This window comes from Vitis vinifera, chromosome 14 (assembly GCF_030704535.1).
Source record: "Vitis vinifera cultivar Pinot Noir 40024 chromosome 14, ASM3070453v1".
Lineage (NCBI taxonomy): Eukaryota > Viridiplantae > Streptophyta > Magnoliopsida > Vitales > Vitaceae > Vitis > Vitis vinifera.
The window spans coordinates 26,630,163-26,651,614 of NC_081818.1; the positions used below are offsets into that span (position 1 = coordinate 26,630,163).

Genomic DNA, 21,452 nt, shown 5'->3' on the forward strand with positions numbered 1-21,452 from the left:
ATATGTATTAAATACATTTTATTTATTTTCTCAAAACATACTCCAAGATTTAAAATACTACAAATTTGTTATTAAGAAAAAAAATCTTAACTGTCTTTCATTTCAATTCTAAATCCAAAATCGAAAAATATTTTGCAATGATCTCCTACTATAACTAGACTTTTTTGCATAATATTATAAATAAACCAGAATCAATGGTTGAAATTAATAAACGTTGTATTGGTAGATCATAGAGTGTTTTGTCAAATAGAATGAAGATGAATGCTTAGTTTGAGATGTTTCCTACAAACATTCACATTTTCTTTTGTAGTTTCTTGAGAATAGTTTTCAAGATTGAATTTGAATATAAAATCAAAATGAGGTTATGAACATACAGATTTTTGTTGTATCAAAGTAATTAAAATTTTATTAAAACAATTGATGAAATAAAAATTGGAAGCAAATAAAAATATTAAAATTTTCATTACCTTTTAGGTTTGTGATGCTAATTTTAGGAATGATTTTGTTAACCCTAAAAAAGTGAAAAGATTAAATTCTCATTTATGTTGATTATAAGTATGAAAAATATTACATTTTGAATTACTTTTTAGGTTTGTGATGGTAATTTTAACAATGGTTTGCGTTACATCAAATAATTAAAACTATAACAAAAATAAAAAGATTAAATTATTTTGAAAAAAATTTAAATTATCATTTAAGTTGATTATTAGTATTGATAAGGGTATTTCAGGAAATAAAAAAAATGAAAAACACTTCATACTTTTATAAGTAGTATAAATTTTTATCTTCACTAACAAAAAAGTTTACGCAAAACGGGTATGGGAAATTCTTATACCCATCTTACCCTATCTCAATTAATTTTTTTAATTTCTCTTCAACTTTCTATAGTGTTAAAATATAAAATTGTATTAAAAATAAAATATAATTTATAACTAAATAAATATTATGCATATTTATAATTTATTTAATAAAAAATAATATTATATATATATATATTAAAAAGTTGAAAACAAACAAAAATCAATTAAAATAAATTTTTATTTAATATTATATATAATCGAAGCGGTAGTGCGAGACGATTACCGAAAAAACCTGGCCCCTAATAATTTAACAAAACGAAATCGAAAGCAACTTGGATCGTCATATATTGAAAATGGGCCGTGGGCCAAATAACACCTGACAGAAGCTGTTCTGAACGGGCCCTGTACAGAAATCAAAAGTCCAAACTCGGTACAGAGCTCTCTCACTCTCAGCAATGGCTTCTGCAGTGATGAAGAAAACCCTAACTTCAATCAAAAACCCTCTCATCCTCCGAGGACTCTCCTCCCATACCCTCCGATTCAGCGCCGTCGCCACCGCCAGAAACCCTGAATCGGAGGGTGCATCATCGTCCTTTACGTTCAACGAGAAGAACAGTGATAAGGATGATAGTATACATGTCAAAGGTCCAAGCTCGAATCCCCGACGCGAAACGACGTCGGTGACGATGCCGATGTCGTTCATGACGGGATCAATCGTGGGTAAGAGGTTCTACAAGCAAGCGAGTACTAGAGAGGCTGATGATGGAAATGGTTGGACAGTGATGCTTGATTACAGAACGCTCAAGACTCCTTCCAAGAGGCCCCTCAAGCTCCCTACGCTCTCTCTCGCTAAGGCTATAGCTGCTGAATGGGAGTATCAGGTGCTTATCCTCTCTCACCAACCCAAATTGGATTTTTGTTGGCCATTGAATTTGCTCGGTTTCATAAAAAATTGTAGTGTTTCGTTGATTTAGGGCTTTGTTTCTACCATGTGGCATGTGCCTTTCTATGTGGCTTCGTTAGAATTTTTTTCCGCTTACTTTTGGGTTTGGGTTTGGATTAATTGGTTTGTGATTTTGCTTGTGAATTTCCTTGTATCTGTTAATGGGTTCTGATCTCATCCGTGTTGAGTGTTTTTCCGGGTATTTTTCGATTAACAGTAGCTCAACTTGGAATCCTTTAATGAAATGTTTACCATTTTAGCAAACAGATGGGATCAGACCCTTTACCATGCCTCTCATGAAACTCGCGTGTACTGCGCTTGAAAGGGTTCCCCTCACACGGATGAAGATTATTGAATATTTGATGAAGAAGTTTCATCAAGATTTAGTTTTCTGTCGCGCTCCTGGGGATAGTGATCTCACTATTGGTGTCCTTGGTATGTTCTTTATTTATGCCTCTAATTTTCTGTTCTATTATCTGTCAGATTGTCGCTGTCTGATCTTACCTAAAGCACACTGGCTTTTCCTCCCTTTCGTAAAAGTGGTGCAATATGATGTTCTTAGTATTAACTTTAACATCATATCATTTTCCTCGGCATTTGGAAGATAAGGGTGACTTGATAGAGCCAGATGGCCAAAAAAGGATTGGCATCACTCACCTGGAGTTCTTGGTTTAAGGCTTTCCCGAGTTTTGACTTTTGTGTACTTTGAAAAATGTGCTTCTTGAAACTTAACCATCATGTTGTTGAATTTGTTCTTATTATTTCAATTTTATTGCTTTCCATACTTGAACTTGTGTGTTTACTGGATTTACTACCAGGAAAATTGGTTAAATGAGTCCTTTGCTTGAGGTTTGGTGTCCTGTCGATGCTATAGTTGAATTTGAGGTTGGTTAGGGCCAATGCCAAGATGTGTGGTAGAGGCAAATGGTCCTGGGTTCGATTATTGCCGCTGGTTGAATGCCTTGGAATCACCTAGTGCAGGTTGTGGTGGGCATGGTTAGCACCTCGAAGTTTGGGTCCCCTGAGTCCTAAGGGCTTGGTCATAGAAGATTCTTCAGTTATAAAAAAAATTGAATTTGAGGTTAAATTCTTTAGTAATCAGGTCTTTAAATCTGAGTTCCACTCAAAGGAGCTTTGGTTGTTGCTCATGGTTGTTTGGTGGTGCTTCTTTTTTATTTTTTCTTCTCTTTTACAAGTTGTGTAAGTTTTTCTAGCTTATGATAGCAAGGTTTGTATTAATCTTCTGCAAATAATAGGTTTTATATATGATCACTGAAAAGACATGGATTTGTTTAGTTTTGAATTTGAATGGGGTGTATAATATCCTTTTCCTACAATGCCTTCGAATTTTGCAGAACGGCAAGTGGAGAAAATTGATCCTTTACTGCAATGGGTAGAATCACAGTTTGGCTTTAAGCCAATAGTGTACTCGAGTTTTTTTGGTGGTAAACAGGAGGATGGTCTTGTAAATGCTATTGAAAACCTTTTGAAGAAAACAGATGACTGTGAATTGGCAGCCATAGATGCAATTGCTTCAGCAGCACATTCTTTAACCATTGCTATTGGAATATTTCGTGGGAAATTACAGATTGAGGAGGCCATTGAGTTGATTAGACTTGAAGAAGATTTGCAGGTTTCTTTTTTCTTTCTTTTTCCCTCCTACTCCCTTTCCTTCTCGTACCCTGGGCTTGCACACATGCACACACGTCTCCTGCATGGAGTGACATACTCAAGTAACTCCAATAGCCTTAACCTGTTCTTACAAGGTATAGTCCTTTAATAACATGCAGGTGGACAAGTGGGGTCTGGTCGAAGGTGGTCATGATGTTGATGTTGCTGATCTCAAAGTACAAATTTCATCTGCTGCTGCATTCCTAGGACTTTCCAGGAGATACTGACTTCCCCTGTATGTTTTTGCAGTTTGTTTTGAAGTATCATTCTGAGAGCTAGCTTTTAGGCTAGGTTTTGCATTTAGCTGCTGTGGGTTTGTAAAACCCTTTTGCATTTGATGCTAAGGAGTGATAATATATTGCAGTTGACAAGATGATAATCAAATAATCACCTTGAAATCTGGATTCACTAAAATTTTTGTTTGGCCTAGATGATAGAGAGATTTCATGGTGCAATGATTGTCCAAGATATTGGAGAAGTTTGCCATTTCGAAATGCTTGTCTTTTATTCATATTGATTCACTGAAATATTTATTTCAGTTCCTATCTCCTACCACTGGGGTAAAACATGATGTGAACAAATTTAGAAGAGCCTAAAACTGCGGAGAAACAATCTGAAAATGAATGGGAAATGCTGCTGGACTCTGGATAGATACGTCACTCTCAATTGTTGGTGGTTCTGTGCCTGTCTAAAATGCCTGTTACTGTAGCTTCCCATTTCTAGTTGATAGGATGAAGTGGAAAGTGAAAATAATGAGATGGATGCGCAAGGACTCGCTGCAAAATCAACCCAAGAAGCCCACAACCAAGAGTACCTGCCAGTCAAGGTGCTTCTTCACAGCACTGCACACAAAGTGGTGGCTGTTTCTTTATATCGCAGTAACAGCAAGCAATATCACAGTTATTGTGGCATCCTAGAGAAAAGAGAAGTTCAAAATCTCAGCAATTTTTCCAAATTTGAGGAAATTTAGCCTTACAAGAATATGAGTAAACCAACCATCCAGGGTTTGGTTTCCTCACCTGTTACCTTAATATACTGAGATGATACTAGATCTTGAGGATTTATGAGAAATGGGAGGCGGCTGCTGGCAGCAACTACATTGATCCTAACATGGGTAAAGGCAATGCTGCAAGCCAAAAGACAAGATACTGCCAACAACTTCAGCATATCAATGTGTTTGATGGTGGATTAGCTGTTCAGTAGGTAAAATTTCCTCTTTCCACCTGTTTATATAGGATCAACTGCAGGTAGAGTTTAGGAGATCAGAGAACCTAACGCATTTTGATCTGGCTCAAAAAACATTTAATTACCTCTTTTATATAAGCTTGCAAACCATATGTAAGGATTATGTTGCTATAGGCCTGTATAGTGTGTTTCGTTTAAGTGGGAATAAAAAGGAATCATAATAACCATATGTCGGTAACGGGTAACACTCTTTTGTTTGTCATTATAAACCAGTATCATTTCCAATGTCCAAAAACGCATCTTGACAACCAGTTCTTAGGGATGAGCCCAGCATGCATTCGCTGCCGGATAGTCATAACCAGCCAGCCATATTGGTAGACCATTCTCAGTAGCTGATATGAATGGGACAATCATACATCTCCCGGTCAATTTCTATCTAGTTAATTAAGCTAAAGTGGACTGAATTGTTGACCTCTACAAGGGTGTTAAACCCTAAAAAGGCCAGTAAAGGGAGATAGAGTGGAATGCAGGCCGGGAGAGAGCATGTTAGGAAGATCATTCATAGGAATAGGAGCTCAGAGTCACTATACATTTATTGCCCAACTAGTTTAACAGCAGGCTCAACAAGGAAAATAACAGCCCAATGCAGGATAACTCTGCAGTTTTATGAACATTTATTGAAAACAGAACATCCAAATTCCTGTTCACAGAGGATATTAAGGACTGAAAATGCAACCAGAGCTAATATTAGTAACCTGGAAATAAAAATTGTCACTCAATGAAAAAAATTGCCCAGACTAAGCAGTCAAATGACACCATGCTTCAACAGGTCAATAAATTTAAATGGCATCTGCAATGTGTCGCTGCTTAATTGTTGCAATCTGCTTTCCAGGATTCAATCCCTTTGGGCAGGCCCGGGCACAGTTCAATATCGTATGACAGCGGTAAAGCTTGAATTCATCACATACTGCATCAAGCCTCTCCTTGGTGTATTCGTCACGGCTATCACTAATCCATCTGCACATCAATAAAAGACACACTCAAGGTTACTGATAGCCACCAAAGAGAGAAAACAATAGAAATGTTTGCTTTGCAGAATTAAGCAAAATCATAGCAAAGGCTATTAATATTACTAATTTATTTTTGACAGACGAATAAAAGAAATATTAAGAAGCATGCCAACACTATAAGGGGTGTAACAATGGTAAATAGAGAGCATGAAGGCACACCACAGGAGAATTACACCAAAGAGAAAACAAAATGCATAGAAAAAGCCTAACCCTCTTCCAGCCATTGATGAAATCTAAAATAGGATAAAACTCAAATATCTGCAGTGATTCTGGAGTGTGAATGAGGATTTGATTAGAAGGTCTATCAATGCCAATTTAGTTCTAATCCATCAAAATCCTCATATTAAACTCTTTCTTAAGGCAATAACACTAACAAAGAAGCACAATCCTCTACTCTCTCTGGAAGTGTGAATGAGGATTTGATTAGAAGGTCTATCAATGCCAATATAGTTTTAATCCATCAAAATCCTCAGATTAAACTCTTTCTTAAGGCAATAACACTAACAAAGAAGCACAAACCTCTACTCTCTCCACCAAGTTAACATGCTGACAATACAACATATCCTTCACCAAATGAGGTAACATCCAAAACACCCTAACAAGAGAATTAGAAAACCACAAAATGAGTGCCACAATGAAGAAGAATAGGTTCACCATCTCCTCCTTTGTTTACATACACAACAACACCCTGACAAAGGTCCAAACCTTGTCATATAAGCTGATTGGCAACAAAAATTTTCCCCAAAGCACCACCTGAGAAAAAGCCTGACCTTATATGGTGCTTAAGAACCCACACCTCCTTAGCTAGAAATGGATAGGAGACCCTAGATCTTTGTCATTATCAAACTACAACAGCACCACCATCACCGATTCTAGTGGCCCCTACCATCCAGCCCCTCTCAAAAATATGGTACCCAGGCATCTTTATAGAGCTAGTGTAAGGCCTTTTCCTTTCTTTTCTTTTCCCCCCTCTTTTGTGGAGTTCTAATAGACTTCAAATGTTTTAATAATACAGTTTGTTAGTTAGATTATTTTTAGATATTTTGTCCCAATATAAAAAGTTAAATTTTTTAACTATTATCTGAAATCCATAGCCATTTCTACCCAGATTTTAGACAAATTCAGACCTATTCTAAAAAATCCATAGCCATCTCTTGTGACTTGATCTTTTAAAAGTGGGTTGTAGACTAAACTAAGGTTAATGCAATAAATTCACTTGGATGTCTTCATATGCAGGCAAAAGTCTTAGTAGTAATTAGCCACTAATTTATACAGCAATACAATCAAGCGTAGCACATGATCCACTTCACTCCACTAAAGAAAGACTAAAACCCAACTAAGTCAGCAAACATAGTCCTTTTTTCACCATTCAGCTCTTTGTAGGTCATATAGTCTATTAAATGATAAGTTGCCACCTCTCTTCACTTTGCCTCAACCCAAATTTGTTTTTAGCTTCCTCTCCCCTGTGCTGCTTTCAACAACCTCCCCTCCTGATGTAATCCAATGGTATTCCTTGCATATGTTCAAAACACCTTGGGGACCTTTCTCTCAACTTGTCCTAATGTAATGTCACCTCTACCTTCTTAACTGACCTTATCTTATTATTTCTTTGCTTTGGCAGTCATCCATCCAAACTTCAGTATCACATACACTATTTCTTAACTGCCTTGTCTAGAATCATATCCAATTTTTATATAATATTGCCCATTGGTATTAAGATCCATCCATCCATCCTTCTTTTTTATCTACCAATTGTAGTGGTATCCTTTTTTATTTATCTATCAATAATGAGATTTTACATGAGATCACCCAAGATAGACACCAATTCCCTTATTCTTCTCAATATTTCTTTTTCCCTTCCATTTAAAAGGTTAATTGGAAGTCAACTATGCCTTATTTTGTAAAAGGTTTAACCAAGTAGGAATCCAATACAAAACTCATGAAATCTATATCAAAAGTCCACAAAAACTTAGATGATAAAATCCATTAAAATTCACTCAATATTGAGATTTTAAGTCCCTTACAAAATATTTACCAAAATCCCATAAAGGCAAAAAATCCTTGGATATTTGAGGCTTAGACCTCAACAACCTGGAGGCTATAGCCTCACAGCTATATGCTTGGATAGGATGAGACTTAAGCCTCAAGGCTAATTTGTAGAGCCCCACCCTGAGGCATAAGCCTCAATAGCCTTTCAAAACACTGACCCTGACTTTTATCTTCTAATAGAGAATAAATGTTTTTTATAGAGTGACTATGAACTACACATCCTAAGTAACTTACATTAACTCATTAAATCCAGAATCCATTTATCCAAGCAGAGCACTCAAACAAGGCATAAAGATCAAATCCTTCAACACATACTAGTAATGAATATCCAACGGATAACAAATAAATTATGCCCTGCTTTTGAAATGAGGAAACCAAAAACCATAAAATAAACAAAGCAACAGACTATACAAATTCATAAACCCAAACATAAAAAATCAATTAATTGGATTGTTGCAACCCATTCTGAACATTGAAAAACAAAACCCCCCATAAATCGTGCCCTGATTTAGAAATGAGGAAACCAAAAACCCTAAGACAAACAAATGAACAAAAACTACAAATTCATAACCCTAAAAATAATAAACCAATTAATTGGATTATTGCAACCCATTTTGGACATTGAAAAACAAAATCCTAATAAGATTAAAAAAAATAGAAGGAAAAAAAATATTTACCTATTAGCGTGGAGCAGAGCAGCCGGACCCAGATATGACTCGGGGTTCCACCAGTAGCTGGGGCAGGATGTGCTACAGCAAGCGCATAGAATGCACTCGTACATCCCGTCAAGCTTGGCCCGATCCTTCTTGCTCTGGGGAATCTCCTTCCCCGGCGTCGGTGGTGGGGTCTTCCTCTTCAACCACGGCTCTATGCTCTTGTACTGGTTATAGAAATTCGTCATGTCCACCACCAGATCTTTTATCACGAACATATGCGGCAACGGCGTGACCGTAGACGACTCGCCAGAGGGGATCTTCGTGAGACAGGCCAGGCCGTTGCAACCGTCGATATTCATCGCGCACGACCCGCAAATGCCCTCCCGGCACGATCGGCGGAAAGTGAGTGTCGGATCCATTTCGTTCTTGATCTTGATTAGGGCGTCGAGAACCATGGGACCGCAATCCTTGAGATTGATCTGGTAGTTTTGAAGCTCAGGTTTGGAAGGGTTATCGGGGTTCCATCGGTAGATTGAGAAGGTCTTCAGAGTTTTGGCGACTTCTGAATTCACCTCGCTGGACTGAGCTCCGGTTGCGTGGGCTCGTGATCGGAGAAGCTTCGCCGCTTGCCCCGGAACCCTAGACATGCCTCGGCGTAACAGACCAGTCGCCATGGATGAAGCTCAGAGAGAAACGATGAATGGAGAAAGGAAGAGAAGTGTGCGAATATGAGCACGCGACCTGATGACGTGGCGTCGTGTTATTGGCTTGTGTCGTCTGGGCCTTCTGATATTCAAATGACCAAAATGCCTCGTACATTTAGAAATGGGGTTTATTTATTGAAGTGAGGTAGGGGGTTAGTTTGGGGATTTCAGGGGGCAAAGAGAGGCTGTGATTTATTTTTGTCGGCTTTCGTTTCGTGCCGCAAGATAGTTTGAAAATTTGACTCCCTACTGATGTGGCGTGCTTTGTGACCGCTAATAAGCTTTCTATCGTGGCTCAGTCGTGGGGCACTCGTTTGATCACGGCCGTTGAAGGTCCTTTTCGCTGTCAACAAGACGCTTCTAGAAAACCTTACATGCAGACCACCCTGGACTCTAAACGGAGAAACCGGATACTCCGTCTTATTCTCATTGGTTTCTTTTCCGTTGGGCCATTACATAAAAGGATCGAAAATTCGGGATATTTGATCAAAATATCATAGAAATGTAGAGATGTGGTCATCATTAATCATCGATATATCCGTGTTTATTAATATTTCAAATTATGATAATGAGATTACCTTTGCAACATACAATTTTATTAAAATAAATTATTTTTTATTCTCTAAATAATAATAATAATAATAATATATCTATCATTTTGGTGGATTAGTTTGAAAAATTGTTGGAAGGTACGGAAGGACGTGCATGCCTCGTAGAATGCTAACAACTATTTTCTTTTGTTATACCTTAAGACTCGTTCTTTTCCCCCACTTGTTTTCTCATTTTGTCTCTCCTCCGCCCGCATTGTCTCTCTTTCTCCCTCTTTCTTCTCGCATTCTCAATCTCCCTCTCCCATTTCCCTTGTACGAAGCTGCTGCGATCTTTCTTTGATGGCGTCGGTAAGATTCCCAATCCATGTTTCAATACTTGGCTAATTCCTTTGTAGAATATTTTATAGATAAAAACCATTGTAGTTGATGGAAATTTGCTTACACCGATCATTTTTCTTTCGTGCCAATTGATTTTAGATAGCAATCAAATATTCAAACTTTTGTATACAAAATTAGTTTGGCATTTCAGATCATTTCCAGAAGAGAAAAAGAATGGTCTACGTGTTGATTGTCTTCTTCCTTCACCCAACTCAAGTGTTGTTTGTTGATGTTTGAGAGAAATTTAATTAGCTAATTTTGTGGTTGTAATCAAATCGACACTGCTGATTGTGATTGTGAGAGCTTTTGGATTGACAGCAGGACAAGGGTCGGCCTTTGCCCAAATTTGGGGAGTGGGATGTGAACAATCCTGCCTCTGCGGAAGGATTTACAGTCATATTTAGCAAAGCTAGAGATGAGAAGAAAACCAATGGGGCGGCTGCTGGGGGCGGCGGGGCACAAAACATCGATAATCACAAGCAAGACCCAAATTTTCCTGATACCCCATTGGTATTCACTATACTCATACTCGAATCATCAAAGTATATATACTCCACTACAGGATTCTCTCTAAAACTTCTTATGTTTCCTCTCCATTTTTTTATTTTTTTTATTTTTGCAGAAGAGGTGGTTCTGCTGTTTTTGAAACCCTTGCACAGTTCCAAGACCGTCAAATGTTGTAAATTGAGGTTGGTGGCAAAGTGTGATTCTCACGGATTGACAGTGGGGGGGCTGACTGCTGAGGTGGTCATGGCTAGTTTCTCTCTCTCTCTCTCTTTTTTTTTGTTTCAATAATAGTTTGTCTTTTACATGATGTCTGGTTCAGTCCCTGGTGCCATCCCCACTGTTTCTCAAATGCATGCAGTCTGTAACAGAAGGAAGGTCACAAACATAACAACATTGCACTTCCTTAATGATCTTTTCCTGATTATGAACTATTCATCAAATTGCAAAGTCAGATTGTTCTTCTTCATTTTTATTCATTTTTCTTTTTTTTCTTCTTTTTTTACCAACATTATTTAGGCCTAGAGCAATGAAAATGCAACCATAAAGATGAAACATGGTCAGCATGTACAAAGTTCTACCAGAATGCAAGAGGATGAAACCTGGGTTGATAGAAAAGCGTTCACAAACTTATTCAGTAACATGGAACAAATTTTCACCTGACTTAAACAAAGGAAATTCGAGTAACGTTATGCAAAGTTCATGTATAAAACAGCCCCTCCTATGCTTGCAAGAGGGTTCTATTCTATGCACAACAGCCTGCAGGAACCGAGTCTTAAAGGTAGAAAAATGAAACTTTCATAAGCTAAATAAAAATAAAAAGCAACATCCTTACTGGTAGAGAGAGGTGAAGGAGGCTAGATGCAAAATTTCTACAGCAACTGCCGGATCAAAGCTACATGTCCGTACTCAATCCCAGCCTGAAGCCTGAATTTCATCCTGGCATCCAGCCATTCTGTTCCCTCCTACAGTTGCAGAGTTGTGACCCAATGGAGGGTCTAACTTGGACCCAACTGGGAAAGATGATGGAGTATGATTCGGGGGGTGATCAAACAAACAAGCACGACCATACTTGCAAATACCATAGCTTTCATAATGCCAACAGATTTTTTTACCCTGGATGGAATAAGAAAATCACCATGAGTACTACAGTAACCAAAAGAGAAGGAAAATATTTAACTTTCAGTCAACAGTGCTATTCATAAATTCTGAATTTCACGATAAATTGATCATCCAGGAGGTGAACTCCATGTCCAAATATAATATGCAAAAAGGCATATTAAAGGTGGGTTCTGATAGCTGATATACACATGTATTGAAACAACCCAGTCCAAGGAAAATTAAGTGAGATGGATAGAATTGTTTTAGAAGGTTATGGCCCATGAAAATTGAACATGGAATCAATATTTCTATTAGAAACTTACAGGTCTTAAAGGTAAGCCCTTGTCACTGAGAGCACAGACTGGCAATCCTGGGACTCTGCTCTTTGGATGGTGATACCTACATGCAGATTTATATTTACAGTCCCCAGTTTTCATGAAGTAATCACACTCAGGTTTTCCTGGTCGTTCAGGGAATTCTTCAACCTGAGTCTGCTCATAATGTTGAGAGACATCAGATTTCTTCATCAACTTGTTCAGTGTCAGGCCTGAATGAAGATGGCGTGGCATTCCTTGGGAATGGATAGGGGCCTATTAAAAGCCACAAACAAATTGGATTAGGTGAAAAAGAATTATATTTCCTGACAGCCAACATATCACTTTCATCTTATTAAAACAAAATACACACTGACATTATTTCGAGCATAAACCAAAATTGGAAAACTCATATTGGCCAATACAAGTAATCATACTCCGGAATCCTAATTCAGTACGCTAAGAAGATTTAAAAATATTAATCTTTTAGTAGGCAAAAATGCATCAATAAATGGGAAATTTTCTAACTTCTAAACCACTTAAAAACACAAGGAACAAGCACTCTCGGAGGGCATGGAATGTCCAATTTTTCTGTCAGAATCTTGACAGTAACATCTGTTAGATTCTCCTGTCAAAATACAGGAAAACTCCATTCAATTCTCAATGGAAACGGAGTTTTATGAATTCTTCCTAGACCTGTTTCAATGTGACACTTCGGCCAACACACAAGATGAGACTTTACCCCCCTGTCAGACCACCAGTGACCTCAAATTTCTTCCCACATTTGCATATTTATTCTATATTTGGTCTCTTCAGGAGATGAATATGATAAACTCAAGGACTTTAGAATTTGAACATAAGCATTACTCTCTCAAACATCATGTGAGGAGTCTAAGGACCTAATCAAGAATTAACGTCAATAATTAAGTTTCTTCCAAGTAAATCTTTTCCAAGCATTCTCAAACACACAAGGGTAAATGAGAAAATTGAACTTATCCAACACCATGAATATATAAACTGCTTAAAATCAGATGGAAAAACTAGAACCTAAATTTCTTTTCACATTTGCATATTTATTCTATATTAGGTCTCTTCATAAGATGAATATGATAAATTGAAGAACTTTTGAACTTGAACATAAGCACTACTCTCTCGAACATGCAAGGGTCTAACGAACCAATTTACAGTTAAGGTCACAAATTAAGTTTCTTCTCAGTAAATCTTCCAAGCATTCTTAAACGCACAAGGGCAAATGAGAAAGTTGGAACAATTACATAATAATGGTTGACCATCAGAGAAAAATTCATCCAAACGAAGTTTTGAAATACTGATAATCTATAATGTTATCTTATGAATGTATTATCTGAGCTTAAAAGAACAAAAGAGTAGAATTAAAAATTTTAAGCTTTGCTAACTCAACCACTATAAAACCACTTCCAAGATATGTCCACTACCCTTAAGATTAAGAGACCAAAAAAATACCAAGACAGCAGAGAGTGAGGATACTGCAGTCACCACACAAATTATACATCTAGTATAAATTAAAAAAAAAAAAAATACAAACAGATGAGTTAAAGTACTCAATATTAAACTGGCCGTGCCAACTGCTGACACAATCCATGCCACCTCTTATCCAGAAAGGGAGAAAAGCTCTTCATAACTCCAGTAAAACAAAAAATGAGGCAAACAGGACAAAGAAAGTCAAGTTGGTTCCAGACAAATCCTAAGCATCCTTTAAGAGATGAGTGGGCGGAGATTATATGCATGCCGATCTCAAACTCTGGGTGGATCTGAGACAAACCTTTTTCACCCTACATAAACTTAAGATCCCAGAGAATGGAAACATAACATATACAAACAATGTAGAGATTATCAAGAAAGACTTCCTAGAAAGAGAAGCATGTGTGGAAAAAATTGATTCCCTATATTACTAATGTACCTGATACCCATTAAGGTCAAGATTTGGATGTATTCCTTGAGCAACTGAATGCATTGCAGGCACATAAGATGAGCGATTATCTGAGTAGGGAACTCTCTTATTTGACAACATATGTGAAGACCATGAAGGCATGGATGGTTGTGATGCACCTGATAAATTCAATATGGTAGATTCACCATTATGATTTCCTAAACTGTCAAATCCTCCCACAGATTCACCATTTCCATTAGGTTCTGAACCTCCCACAGATGTAGGATCTGGATGGTGAAACCGGCAGTTTGCCCCATATCCACAAGAACCAGTACGCATGTAGTAGGGGCACTCTTTCTCTCCCTGAAACACAAAGTCACTTTCATTATTTTTTTTAACAAGACCATCATATATAAGTACAACAAATGTTGTATAGCACTCAAACAAATAAATTAAATAATTACTAAAATTTTGAAAGTCGGAAAAAAAAATTAAAATAATGGAACGTAGAGGTATTACCACTCTCATTGGCAAACCTAAAAAGTTATACTCTAGTGTTGCTAGTTCATTTGTTTCTTTGGAGTGACTATATCTACAAGAATTTCCATACTTGCACCCTCCTCCTGTTAGGTAATACTGCAAAAAATACAACCCAGCAAGCTTATGTCTTAACACAACATGCTTTATGAGATGCCCTACTTATATAACAATTAATAAAGAGTATGAGAAACAATCAAGGACCTGTAGGATTGAAAATCATCAACAGTATACTTATATAACAAGATAGGTCTTACAATAGGCATGCTCATATAACAAAATGGATAGTTGTCATGGAGACAAGATCACATCATAGATAGTGTCATCCCAAAAAGAGACCAACAAAATATCTGACTGCCTAAGGAAGTATCAGTATCTGTATTGTTAGCCTGGAAGGCTGTGGGTTATGATTGATGTTGACTCATCATTTTTAACGTATCAAATTCGTTACCAAATATGAAATTTTGGTTTCATTCAGCTCCTTCATAGAAAATGGATAAACTCCCAGATTTAAGATGTGAACAATTTAAAAATAAATAAACAAACAAATAATAATAAATAAATAAAAACCCATAACACCCATATCACCTTTAGGGCTGTAAAAAGGTGTGATTTGATAGATTTTTGGAGGAAAAATTAGCCAAACCGACATGGTTGGTTCATGCTTGAATCAAAATTAAACTAACCTTTTTAGTTATGGAAAAACCAAACCAAACCAAGCTTATTTTAAGTTGGTTTGATTTGGTTTAGATGATCAATTGGATATAAGTTAATTTAAGGCTCAAGTCCAATTTGGTTTTAAAATAATTAAAACCAACCTGGATTTAAACTTCAAAATACATTTAAGATTTCTATGCCAAAATATAGTGAATGTACTTAGAAATTAATTTGATCATATTCTAATAACAATAAATTACTTTAATAGAATCTACTAAATATATATAATAATAAATATTTAAAAACTAGTGAAACATTGAACAATTATAAATGGAAGTTTTCACATGTTGGTATGGTTCAATTTCTATTAGTTAGGAGACAAGGAAAGGGAAAACCAAACTGATAAATTGATTTTCAAAATTCTCAAACCAAACAGAATTTTATAGTTGTTGAAAACCAAATCAATTTGATTGGTTTTGGTAAGGTTGGATCAGTTTTATTGATTTTGGGTTTCACTTACACCTCTAGTCACCTTTTTTGCTTGAAAACAATAAACTAAACTGGCTTTCCAAACGTTACCAACACTTTGTCCTGGTTTATAAAGTTTAGCATATTAAATCCAGTTCTAACATTTCAGTCTGTGTCTGAAGTGTAGGTAATATGTCGATATTTCAATCTTTTCCTTCCCCTTTCAAGGTTTTAGGCTGGGATGATCTTCATAAAGAAAACATCAAAGACATCTGTAGCACATTGATAAAGCCACTATTTATCAAATCACCTAGTGGTAATCCACACACTTTCTACAGCATCCCAGATCTGATTTTAGTTTGCCTTCAACTCCAGCCTTTCTGTTCATTCTGCTTAACATACCCATCTTTGCTATGATCAAAACCAAAAATGAACATAGAATAAAGCCTGATGATTGCCACATAAATGCAGCAACCCAGTCGCTATTTACTCGTCACTATAAGACATACCCATCTGGTATCTTCTGCTGTCAAGTAACCCAAATGAATATAAAGGTCTGTTTGGTTGCTGTTTTTGAAAACTATTCTGGAAAATAGTTTTTTGTGTTTTCAGGAAAAAAAAAAAAAAAATTGTTTTTGTGAGCTGAATTTTAAAAAATAGTTTTTGTTCTCAAAAACAAAAAAAAAAACTTGTTTGGTTGAGTTAATAAAAAAGTTTTTTTATAATAAATAAAATAAAAAACATGTTTGAAAGTTATTTTTTTAATTAATAAAGTGGTGTTTCCTTCCATTAATTTGATATTATAAATATACAAATAATTTTCATATGCACAATTCATTTAAATTTTTTTAAAAAAAATTATTCAATTTTGAAATTTTTACACCAATTATAATTTTTTTAAACAAATGATGATTTTGTAACCATGTATAAGTATATTAATTTCAATAATTTAAGGAATAAAAAAAGGTTTGTGGGTGGGGGTGTGGTGGTTGGGTGGACATTACCTTTGTGGAAACACAAAAAGCAACTAAAAAAACACAAAAAAAAGAAGAGAAAATACAAGAAACAATCTATTCTTTGAACAGTGAAAAAACAATGAAAACATTTTTTTATTGTTATAAAAAAAAAAAAGTGGTTTTTAAGAACACGGAAAACACAAAAAACAAAAACACACCCCCTTCTCCAAACAAATATTTTGTGTTTTTTGTTTTCAAGAACAGAAAACAGTTCTTGAAAACAGGAACCAAACAGGCCCTAAACTTTTGAAACTACTTTCGCTCTTCCACCATTGGATATTGAAATGTAAATTGTGGTATTAAAATATGTAAGCTGGGTGCAAAGATTTTTAAACCCCCAAGTTCAACTTTAGCAACCAATTAACGGCTTCAATTTTCAAGAAGTTTGTTAAGGCACAGAAAACTCATAATGATCCATCAATTGATAAAACAAATTTAGTCCATAAGAGGTGTAAATCTCCAACATAATGTAAGCAATAAAGCATAAAGCATTGGACCCAAGATTGGAATATGAACATTTAGCATCAAAGATTGTCTGTCTTCTTATCAAACCACATCAAGATTATGCTTAAAAATGCCCCCAAGAGCTTCAAATTACCTTCTTTTGTTCTGCCTTTTAAAATGTCACTTCTTTTCTTTTCTAAAACACAAAATAGAAAAACAAGTTGCAAATAATTTACTTGCCATAAAAAAATCATAGACATTAACAATAAACAAATGCCCCATCTCACTCATCAAAAAAATTATAAAACAGACACAAACCATAAACCAAAATCAACAAAAACATAAAAGACAAATAAACAATTGGGTAAGAAAAATGACCTTGCATTCGATCTTCTCCGACAACCCTTCTCCTTCATTTTCCCTCTCCTTGCCAACCTTCAAAAAGCATCAAAATGAACACATCACATACGGCCGCCAAACAAATTTTGCAAAATTGAGGAAATACCTGGCCTGTCCTCGTCACAGGGTGATTGAACTTGCAATTCAGTCCAAACTTACAAGACCCAGTTCGGACATAGTACGGACAGTCTTGGGCATAAGGCCTTAAAGGGTACTGAATCTCAGTCTCCTCCGTATCTTTCAAGGCTACATTTTCGAATTGCTGGACAAGGAGTTCAGCATCAGGATCAGGATCAGGATCAGGTTTAGGATACATCAGCCCTAGTTCTATCTGGTCATGGGTATTCTGTCGGGAAACTGGGTCTTCACAACTCCCCATTTCCCACTCCACATTTCAAACCCTAATTCGTATCAGTCAATCTGCTTATATATGCCCTGGTTTGACCGCAAATGGTATTAAGACCAAATCTATCAGCTAAAGGTTTCTGATTTACCTTTTAGGGTTTTTGAGTTTTGTCATTTTGAGAAGGCAATAGGAAAATGAATTATTTGATTAAAAGGACAAAAAGATGGTTCATTTATAAATCTAACCTCTGAACTTGAAAAAGTAACTTATTCTTCACATAAATGATCATCAATATTTCAATTATTTTTATTTAAGTTTTAAAAAATAAATTTACCAAAAAAAAAGTAAATTTTTTTTTGCAAATAATTAAATAAGCTAATATAATATTTTATTCAAAATTTTAAATATTTTAATCATGAATATTTATAAAAATATAAATAAAAAATTATTTCCTAAATTTTAAGTTGAAGAACAATTTTTAAATAATATAAAAAATACCTAATTTTTTTAATATTAATATTAATATAAGAATTATTTTAAACAAATATTGAATATTAAAATGCAATTTGTTTTTCGTTCTAATTTCATAACGGACATGATGATATGTCTCATTGAATATAACAATTAAGGATTTCAGTTAAAATTATGGTGAATCCAATCTAAGTACACACAAGATGAATTAGATGTTAGTCTTTTTTTACAAATTAGACAATAATATAACATATAATAATAAATGAAATAATTGTTTAAAGTAAATAAAGAATAGATATTGAAGATTTTTATAATAGTTTGGTATACCACGACCTACATCCACTTTTGTTAAGTTTTAATTGAGTGAAGGTTTTGCTAGCAAGGTTTCTATATGGGCTTTTATATCGAGACTTCAGCTCCCCAAGTAATTTTATATTTGATAGTCCTAATTATAAGACTTATAATTGAAAGAAGATTGCCTTTGATTTATAACTTTTGCTTAATTGGATACAAATAAACTAAGATTGAGTCACACTAAAATGAAATGCAAGTTTTGAAGAAATACAATAAGTATAAATTCTTAAATAGGAGTTGGAAGTCCAAACTAATTGTCATGCACAAGTTAATCGATCAACTTTTCAGTCAAACCTACATTAGGCTTCTAATGCACGCCTTTGAAGCTTGTTTGGTGAGACAACCGATGAATTAGTACTTGACCAATTGAGATTTCCATCTTAATTGGTTAAAACATGTTTTTGTCAAATTATTTTGCGAAAATTCTCTTGAATGGTCTTGACTAAACCAATCAATTGTTGGTCAAACATATAAAAAAACATAAGAAATTGGTGTACAATTGACCTTAACATAAGAAATTGGTGTACAATTGACCTTTAATGACCGAGATTATCTCAATACCAAAAAAAGGATTAAAAAACCATTTTGTAACAATAAAACACATGTCAAAAATTTGAGTTTTTATCCTTGAAATAATCAATCTCGCTATAAAATTTGAAACTTTTGCATCCATAGCACAAAATCCTTATAAAAATTTGACTAAATAATTTTTTTATCATTTTGAAAACCTTTTTAACTATGAATAAAACTAATCAAATGTATTTTTTCTTATTTATAGTGATTTTTCATATAATTTTAAAAAGAATAAAATCGATTTAGGTGTTTTAATACATTGTTAATTTTTTACTTCCTAATTTAATATATTTTTGTGATTACATGTTTGAAAAGTTTCTTGTTTAATCACTTAAAAATGACATCATGCTTCTTAATTTTTTATTGACTTTATATATCCCTAAGATTATCTCTTTCAAAATCTTCTTATCTAATTACACTTTTAATAAAACCATCAATTTTATACCATATTATTTAGCCCTAAGAGGTTGATCAAACATTAATCTAACAAACTAATCAAACTTTGGTCTAACAATATCATAAGATATCATTTTGGAGGCTATACATATTATATCTTAAAATACATCATTTTATAACATCTCGTATTATTTTAAATGAAAACGTGACCATATATCTTTTTTCTTGTAGTGAACAAAAATATCTCTAAATACAACTTCTCCCTCTTTTCAAGTTGAATATTGATTTAGGATCAGTGGCCTCAAACATCAATGATAAAAACCAGAAACCAAATCCAACAATCAATCCATTCAATCTGTGAACACATAAATAATAGAATATGAAAAAAAAAAAAAAATCACTAATATCGGCAGACAGATTACTACAGAAACACTGCCTTAAATGCCGAACTTGAGTCTGAAAGATACCAAACAATACAAACTTCTAAACATTATGCTGTGAAACTAGAAGAGATAAGCAGCCACAGATGATAAAAGAAACTGGAAAAACACTAGTTTAGAGGGTCCAAGTGAGAGAGTTGGAGCACTGGAAGGAGGAGTGCCACCACCCCTACTAGATGGGTCCTCTGATGCCATCACTTTTACGATCATCCTCTGTCCTCTCTGGCAGTGTTCAGCCACCCCACTGATGAAGTAGTAAGATCCAGAGTGGTCCAAGTGGTAGACTGTGTTGCCAGTGTTGGAGAAGAAGATGGGGTGCGTGGAATTGCATTTCTTGTAGTCTGCCTCACTCACCACCATCACTGAATCTTTCTTGTACCTAAAGCCTGAACGAACCAAACCCAGAATCAAATAAAAAACTTCAAAAATGTATTTAATGCGTCTATCCGTCAATGAGTGTGTGAATACTTACGGATGGAGTCGCCGACCTTGAACCTGTTCTCAGAGGCCCAGTCATTGTAGAGTTTGCTGTCGTTTGCATGAGGGACGACCCACCCCTTGACCTCCCCCGCTTGGAACTCAAAGGAGGAGACGGTGGAGCGTTGGAGAGAAGAGAAGATGGTGAGTAAAAGCACAAGCACTGTGGTGGAACCCATCAAGGGAGAAGAAGCCATTTGCGCCTTCTCTAAGCAGGAAAATACAGTGGGAAGGCAAAGGGAAATGGAGTTTGTGGGTTGAAGAGCTTGTGTTGAATTGATTATGAGCGGTTTGGATGCCTTTAATAAGGGGACGTGGAGAGAGGCGAAGTTGCACAGTTAAGAGAGTCAGTTGCGGGTGGGGGTAGTGGGAGATAACGGTCTGTCTGGATGGATTTGTATTGGTCAGTTGGTTTCATGGATTTTAAAAATTAAGAAATACAAAAAAAAAAAAAAAAAAGTTGGTTTTGAAATAGGAAATTTTATTTTATTTTTTTCTGTTTTCAGACTCAACTTGTGGGAGTGAAGATTGTCAGCACGTTGGCTGTCACTATGATTCATGGGTCATGACCCACGAGCCCTGTTTAACAAATTCATGGCTTCTCAGTTGTTGTGTTGAAAAGCGTTGGAAAAACATTAAACCTTGCCACCATTGAATGATGGTATAAATAGATGAGATCAAAATACAAAGATGCAAGCAAATGATACTATTAGAGTTCAGAGGGGCTTGTTCATCTCTTCCCCTTTTCAAGGATGTGGATTCCTTGCTATGACACTATTGACTTTCACGCAGCAGACCACCCACAAGGGTTAATCACATTCTTAAATGGTGAGGCAGATGATGGATATCAGAAGCTGATCTCACAGGGACAGCTGAATGGTAGCTTTCAAATTACAATTTACAACTGACTTTCACGCAGCAGACCACCCACAAGGGTTAATCACATTCTTAAATGGTGAGGCAGATGATGGATATCAGAAGCTGATCTCACAGGGACAGCTGAATGGTAGCTTTCAAATTACAATTTACAACTGGGAAA

The 21,452-nt window shown here is 35.5% G+C and overlaps 5 protein-coding genes across 6 annotated transcripts; 2 read left to right on the plus strand and 3 right to left on the minus strand.

Moving 5' to 3' along the window:
• Positions 1–1,178: 1,178 nt before the first annotated feature.
• On the plus strand, positions 1,179–4,828 carry LOC100268057 (uncharacterized). Its single transcript, XM_010662526.3, has 5 exons — positions 1,179–1,681; positions 2,004–2,178; positions 3,099–3,376; positions 3,534–3,649; positions 3,954–4,828. The coding sequence occupies exons 1-4, from the start codon at positions 1,256–1,258 to the stop codon at positions 3,639–3,641; spliced, it is 987 nt and encodes a 328-aa protein (XP_010660828.1). The 5' UTR covers positions 1,179–1,255; the 3' UTR covers positions 3,642–3,649; positions 3,954–4,828.
• A 404-nt stretch (positions 4,829–5,232) lies between these two features.
• Positions 5,233–9,189, minus strand: LOC100262907 (succinate dehydrogenase [ubiquinone] iron-sulfur subunit 1, mitochondrial). The gene is made up of 2 exons (XM_002268487.4): positions 8,396–9,189; positions 5,233–5,616 (listed from the first exon to the last, which is right to left on the minus strand). The coding sequence occupies exons 1-2, from the start codon at positions 9,046–9,048 to the stop codon at positions 5,439–5,441; spliced, it is 831 nt and encodes a 276-aa protein (XP_002268523.1). The 5' UTR covers positions 9,049–9,189; the 3' UTR covers positions 5,233–5,438.
• Positions 9,190–9,757: 568 nt separating this feature from the next.
• Positions 9,758–10,984, plus strand: LOC100853255 (protein NOI4). The gene is made up of 3 exons (XM_010662527.3): positions 9,758–9,977; positions 10,326–10,517; positions 10,630–10,984. The coding sequence occupies exons 1-3, from the start codon at positions 9,969–9,971 to the stop codon at positions 10,651–10,653; spliced, it is 225 nt and encodes a 74-aa protein (XP_010660829.1). The 5' UTR covers positions 9,758–9,968; the 3' UTR covers positions 10,654–10,984.
• A 105-nt stretch (positions 10,985–11,089) lies between these two features.
• Positions 11,090–17,911, minus strand: LOC100257783 (zinc finger CCCH domain-containing protein 67). 2 transcript variants are annotated; one of them, XM_002268576.5, is made up of 6 exons: positions 17,463–17,911; positions 17,336–17,392; positions 14,355–14,471; positions 13,866–14,198; positions 11,936–12,202; positions 11,090–11,627 (listed from the first exon to the last, which is right to left on the minus strand). In XM_002268576.5, the coding sequence occupies exons 1-6, from the start codon at positions 17,733–17,735 to the stop codon at positions 11,421–11,423; spliced, it is 1,254 nt and encodes a 417-aa protein (XP_002268612.1). In that variant the 5' UTR covers positions 17,736–17,911; the 3' UTR covers positions 11,090–11,420. The 2 variants fall into 2 exon arrangements, with proteins under 2 accessions (XP_002268612.1, XP_019080579.1); XM_019225034.2 differs by lacking the exon at positions 14,355–14,471 and having other exon boundaries at positions 17,463–17,861.
• A 1,907-nt stretch (positions 17,912–19,818) lies between these two features.
• Positions 19,819–20,846, minus strand: LOC100252643 (early nodulin-like protein 6). Its single transcript, XM_002268693.4, has 2 exons — positions 20,409–20,846; positions 19,819–20,322 (listed from the first exon to the last, which is right to left on the minus strand). The coding sequence occupies exons 1-2, from the start codon at positions 20,608–20,610 to the stop codon at positions 20,000–20,002; spliced, it is 525 nt and encodes a 174-aa protein (XP_002268729.1). The 5' UTR covers positions 20,611–20,846; the 3' UTR covers positions 19,819–19,999.
• Between the last annotated feature and the right edge of the window lie 606 nt (positions 20,847–21,452).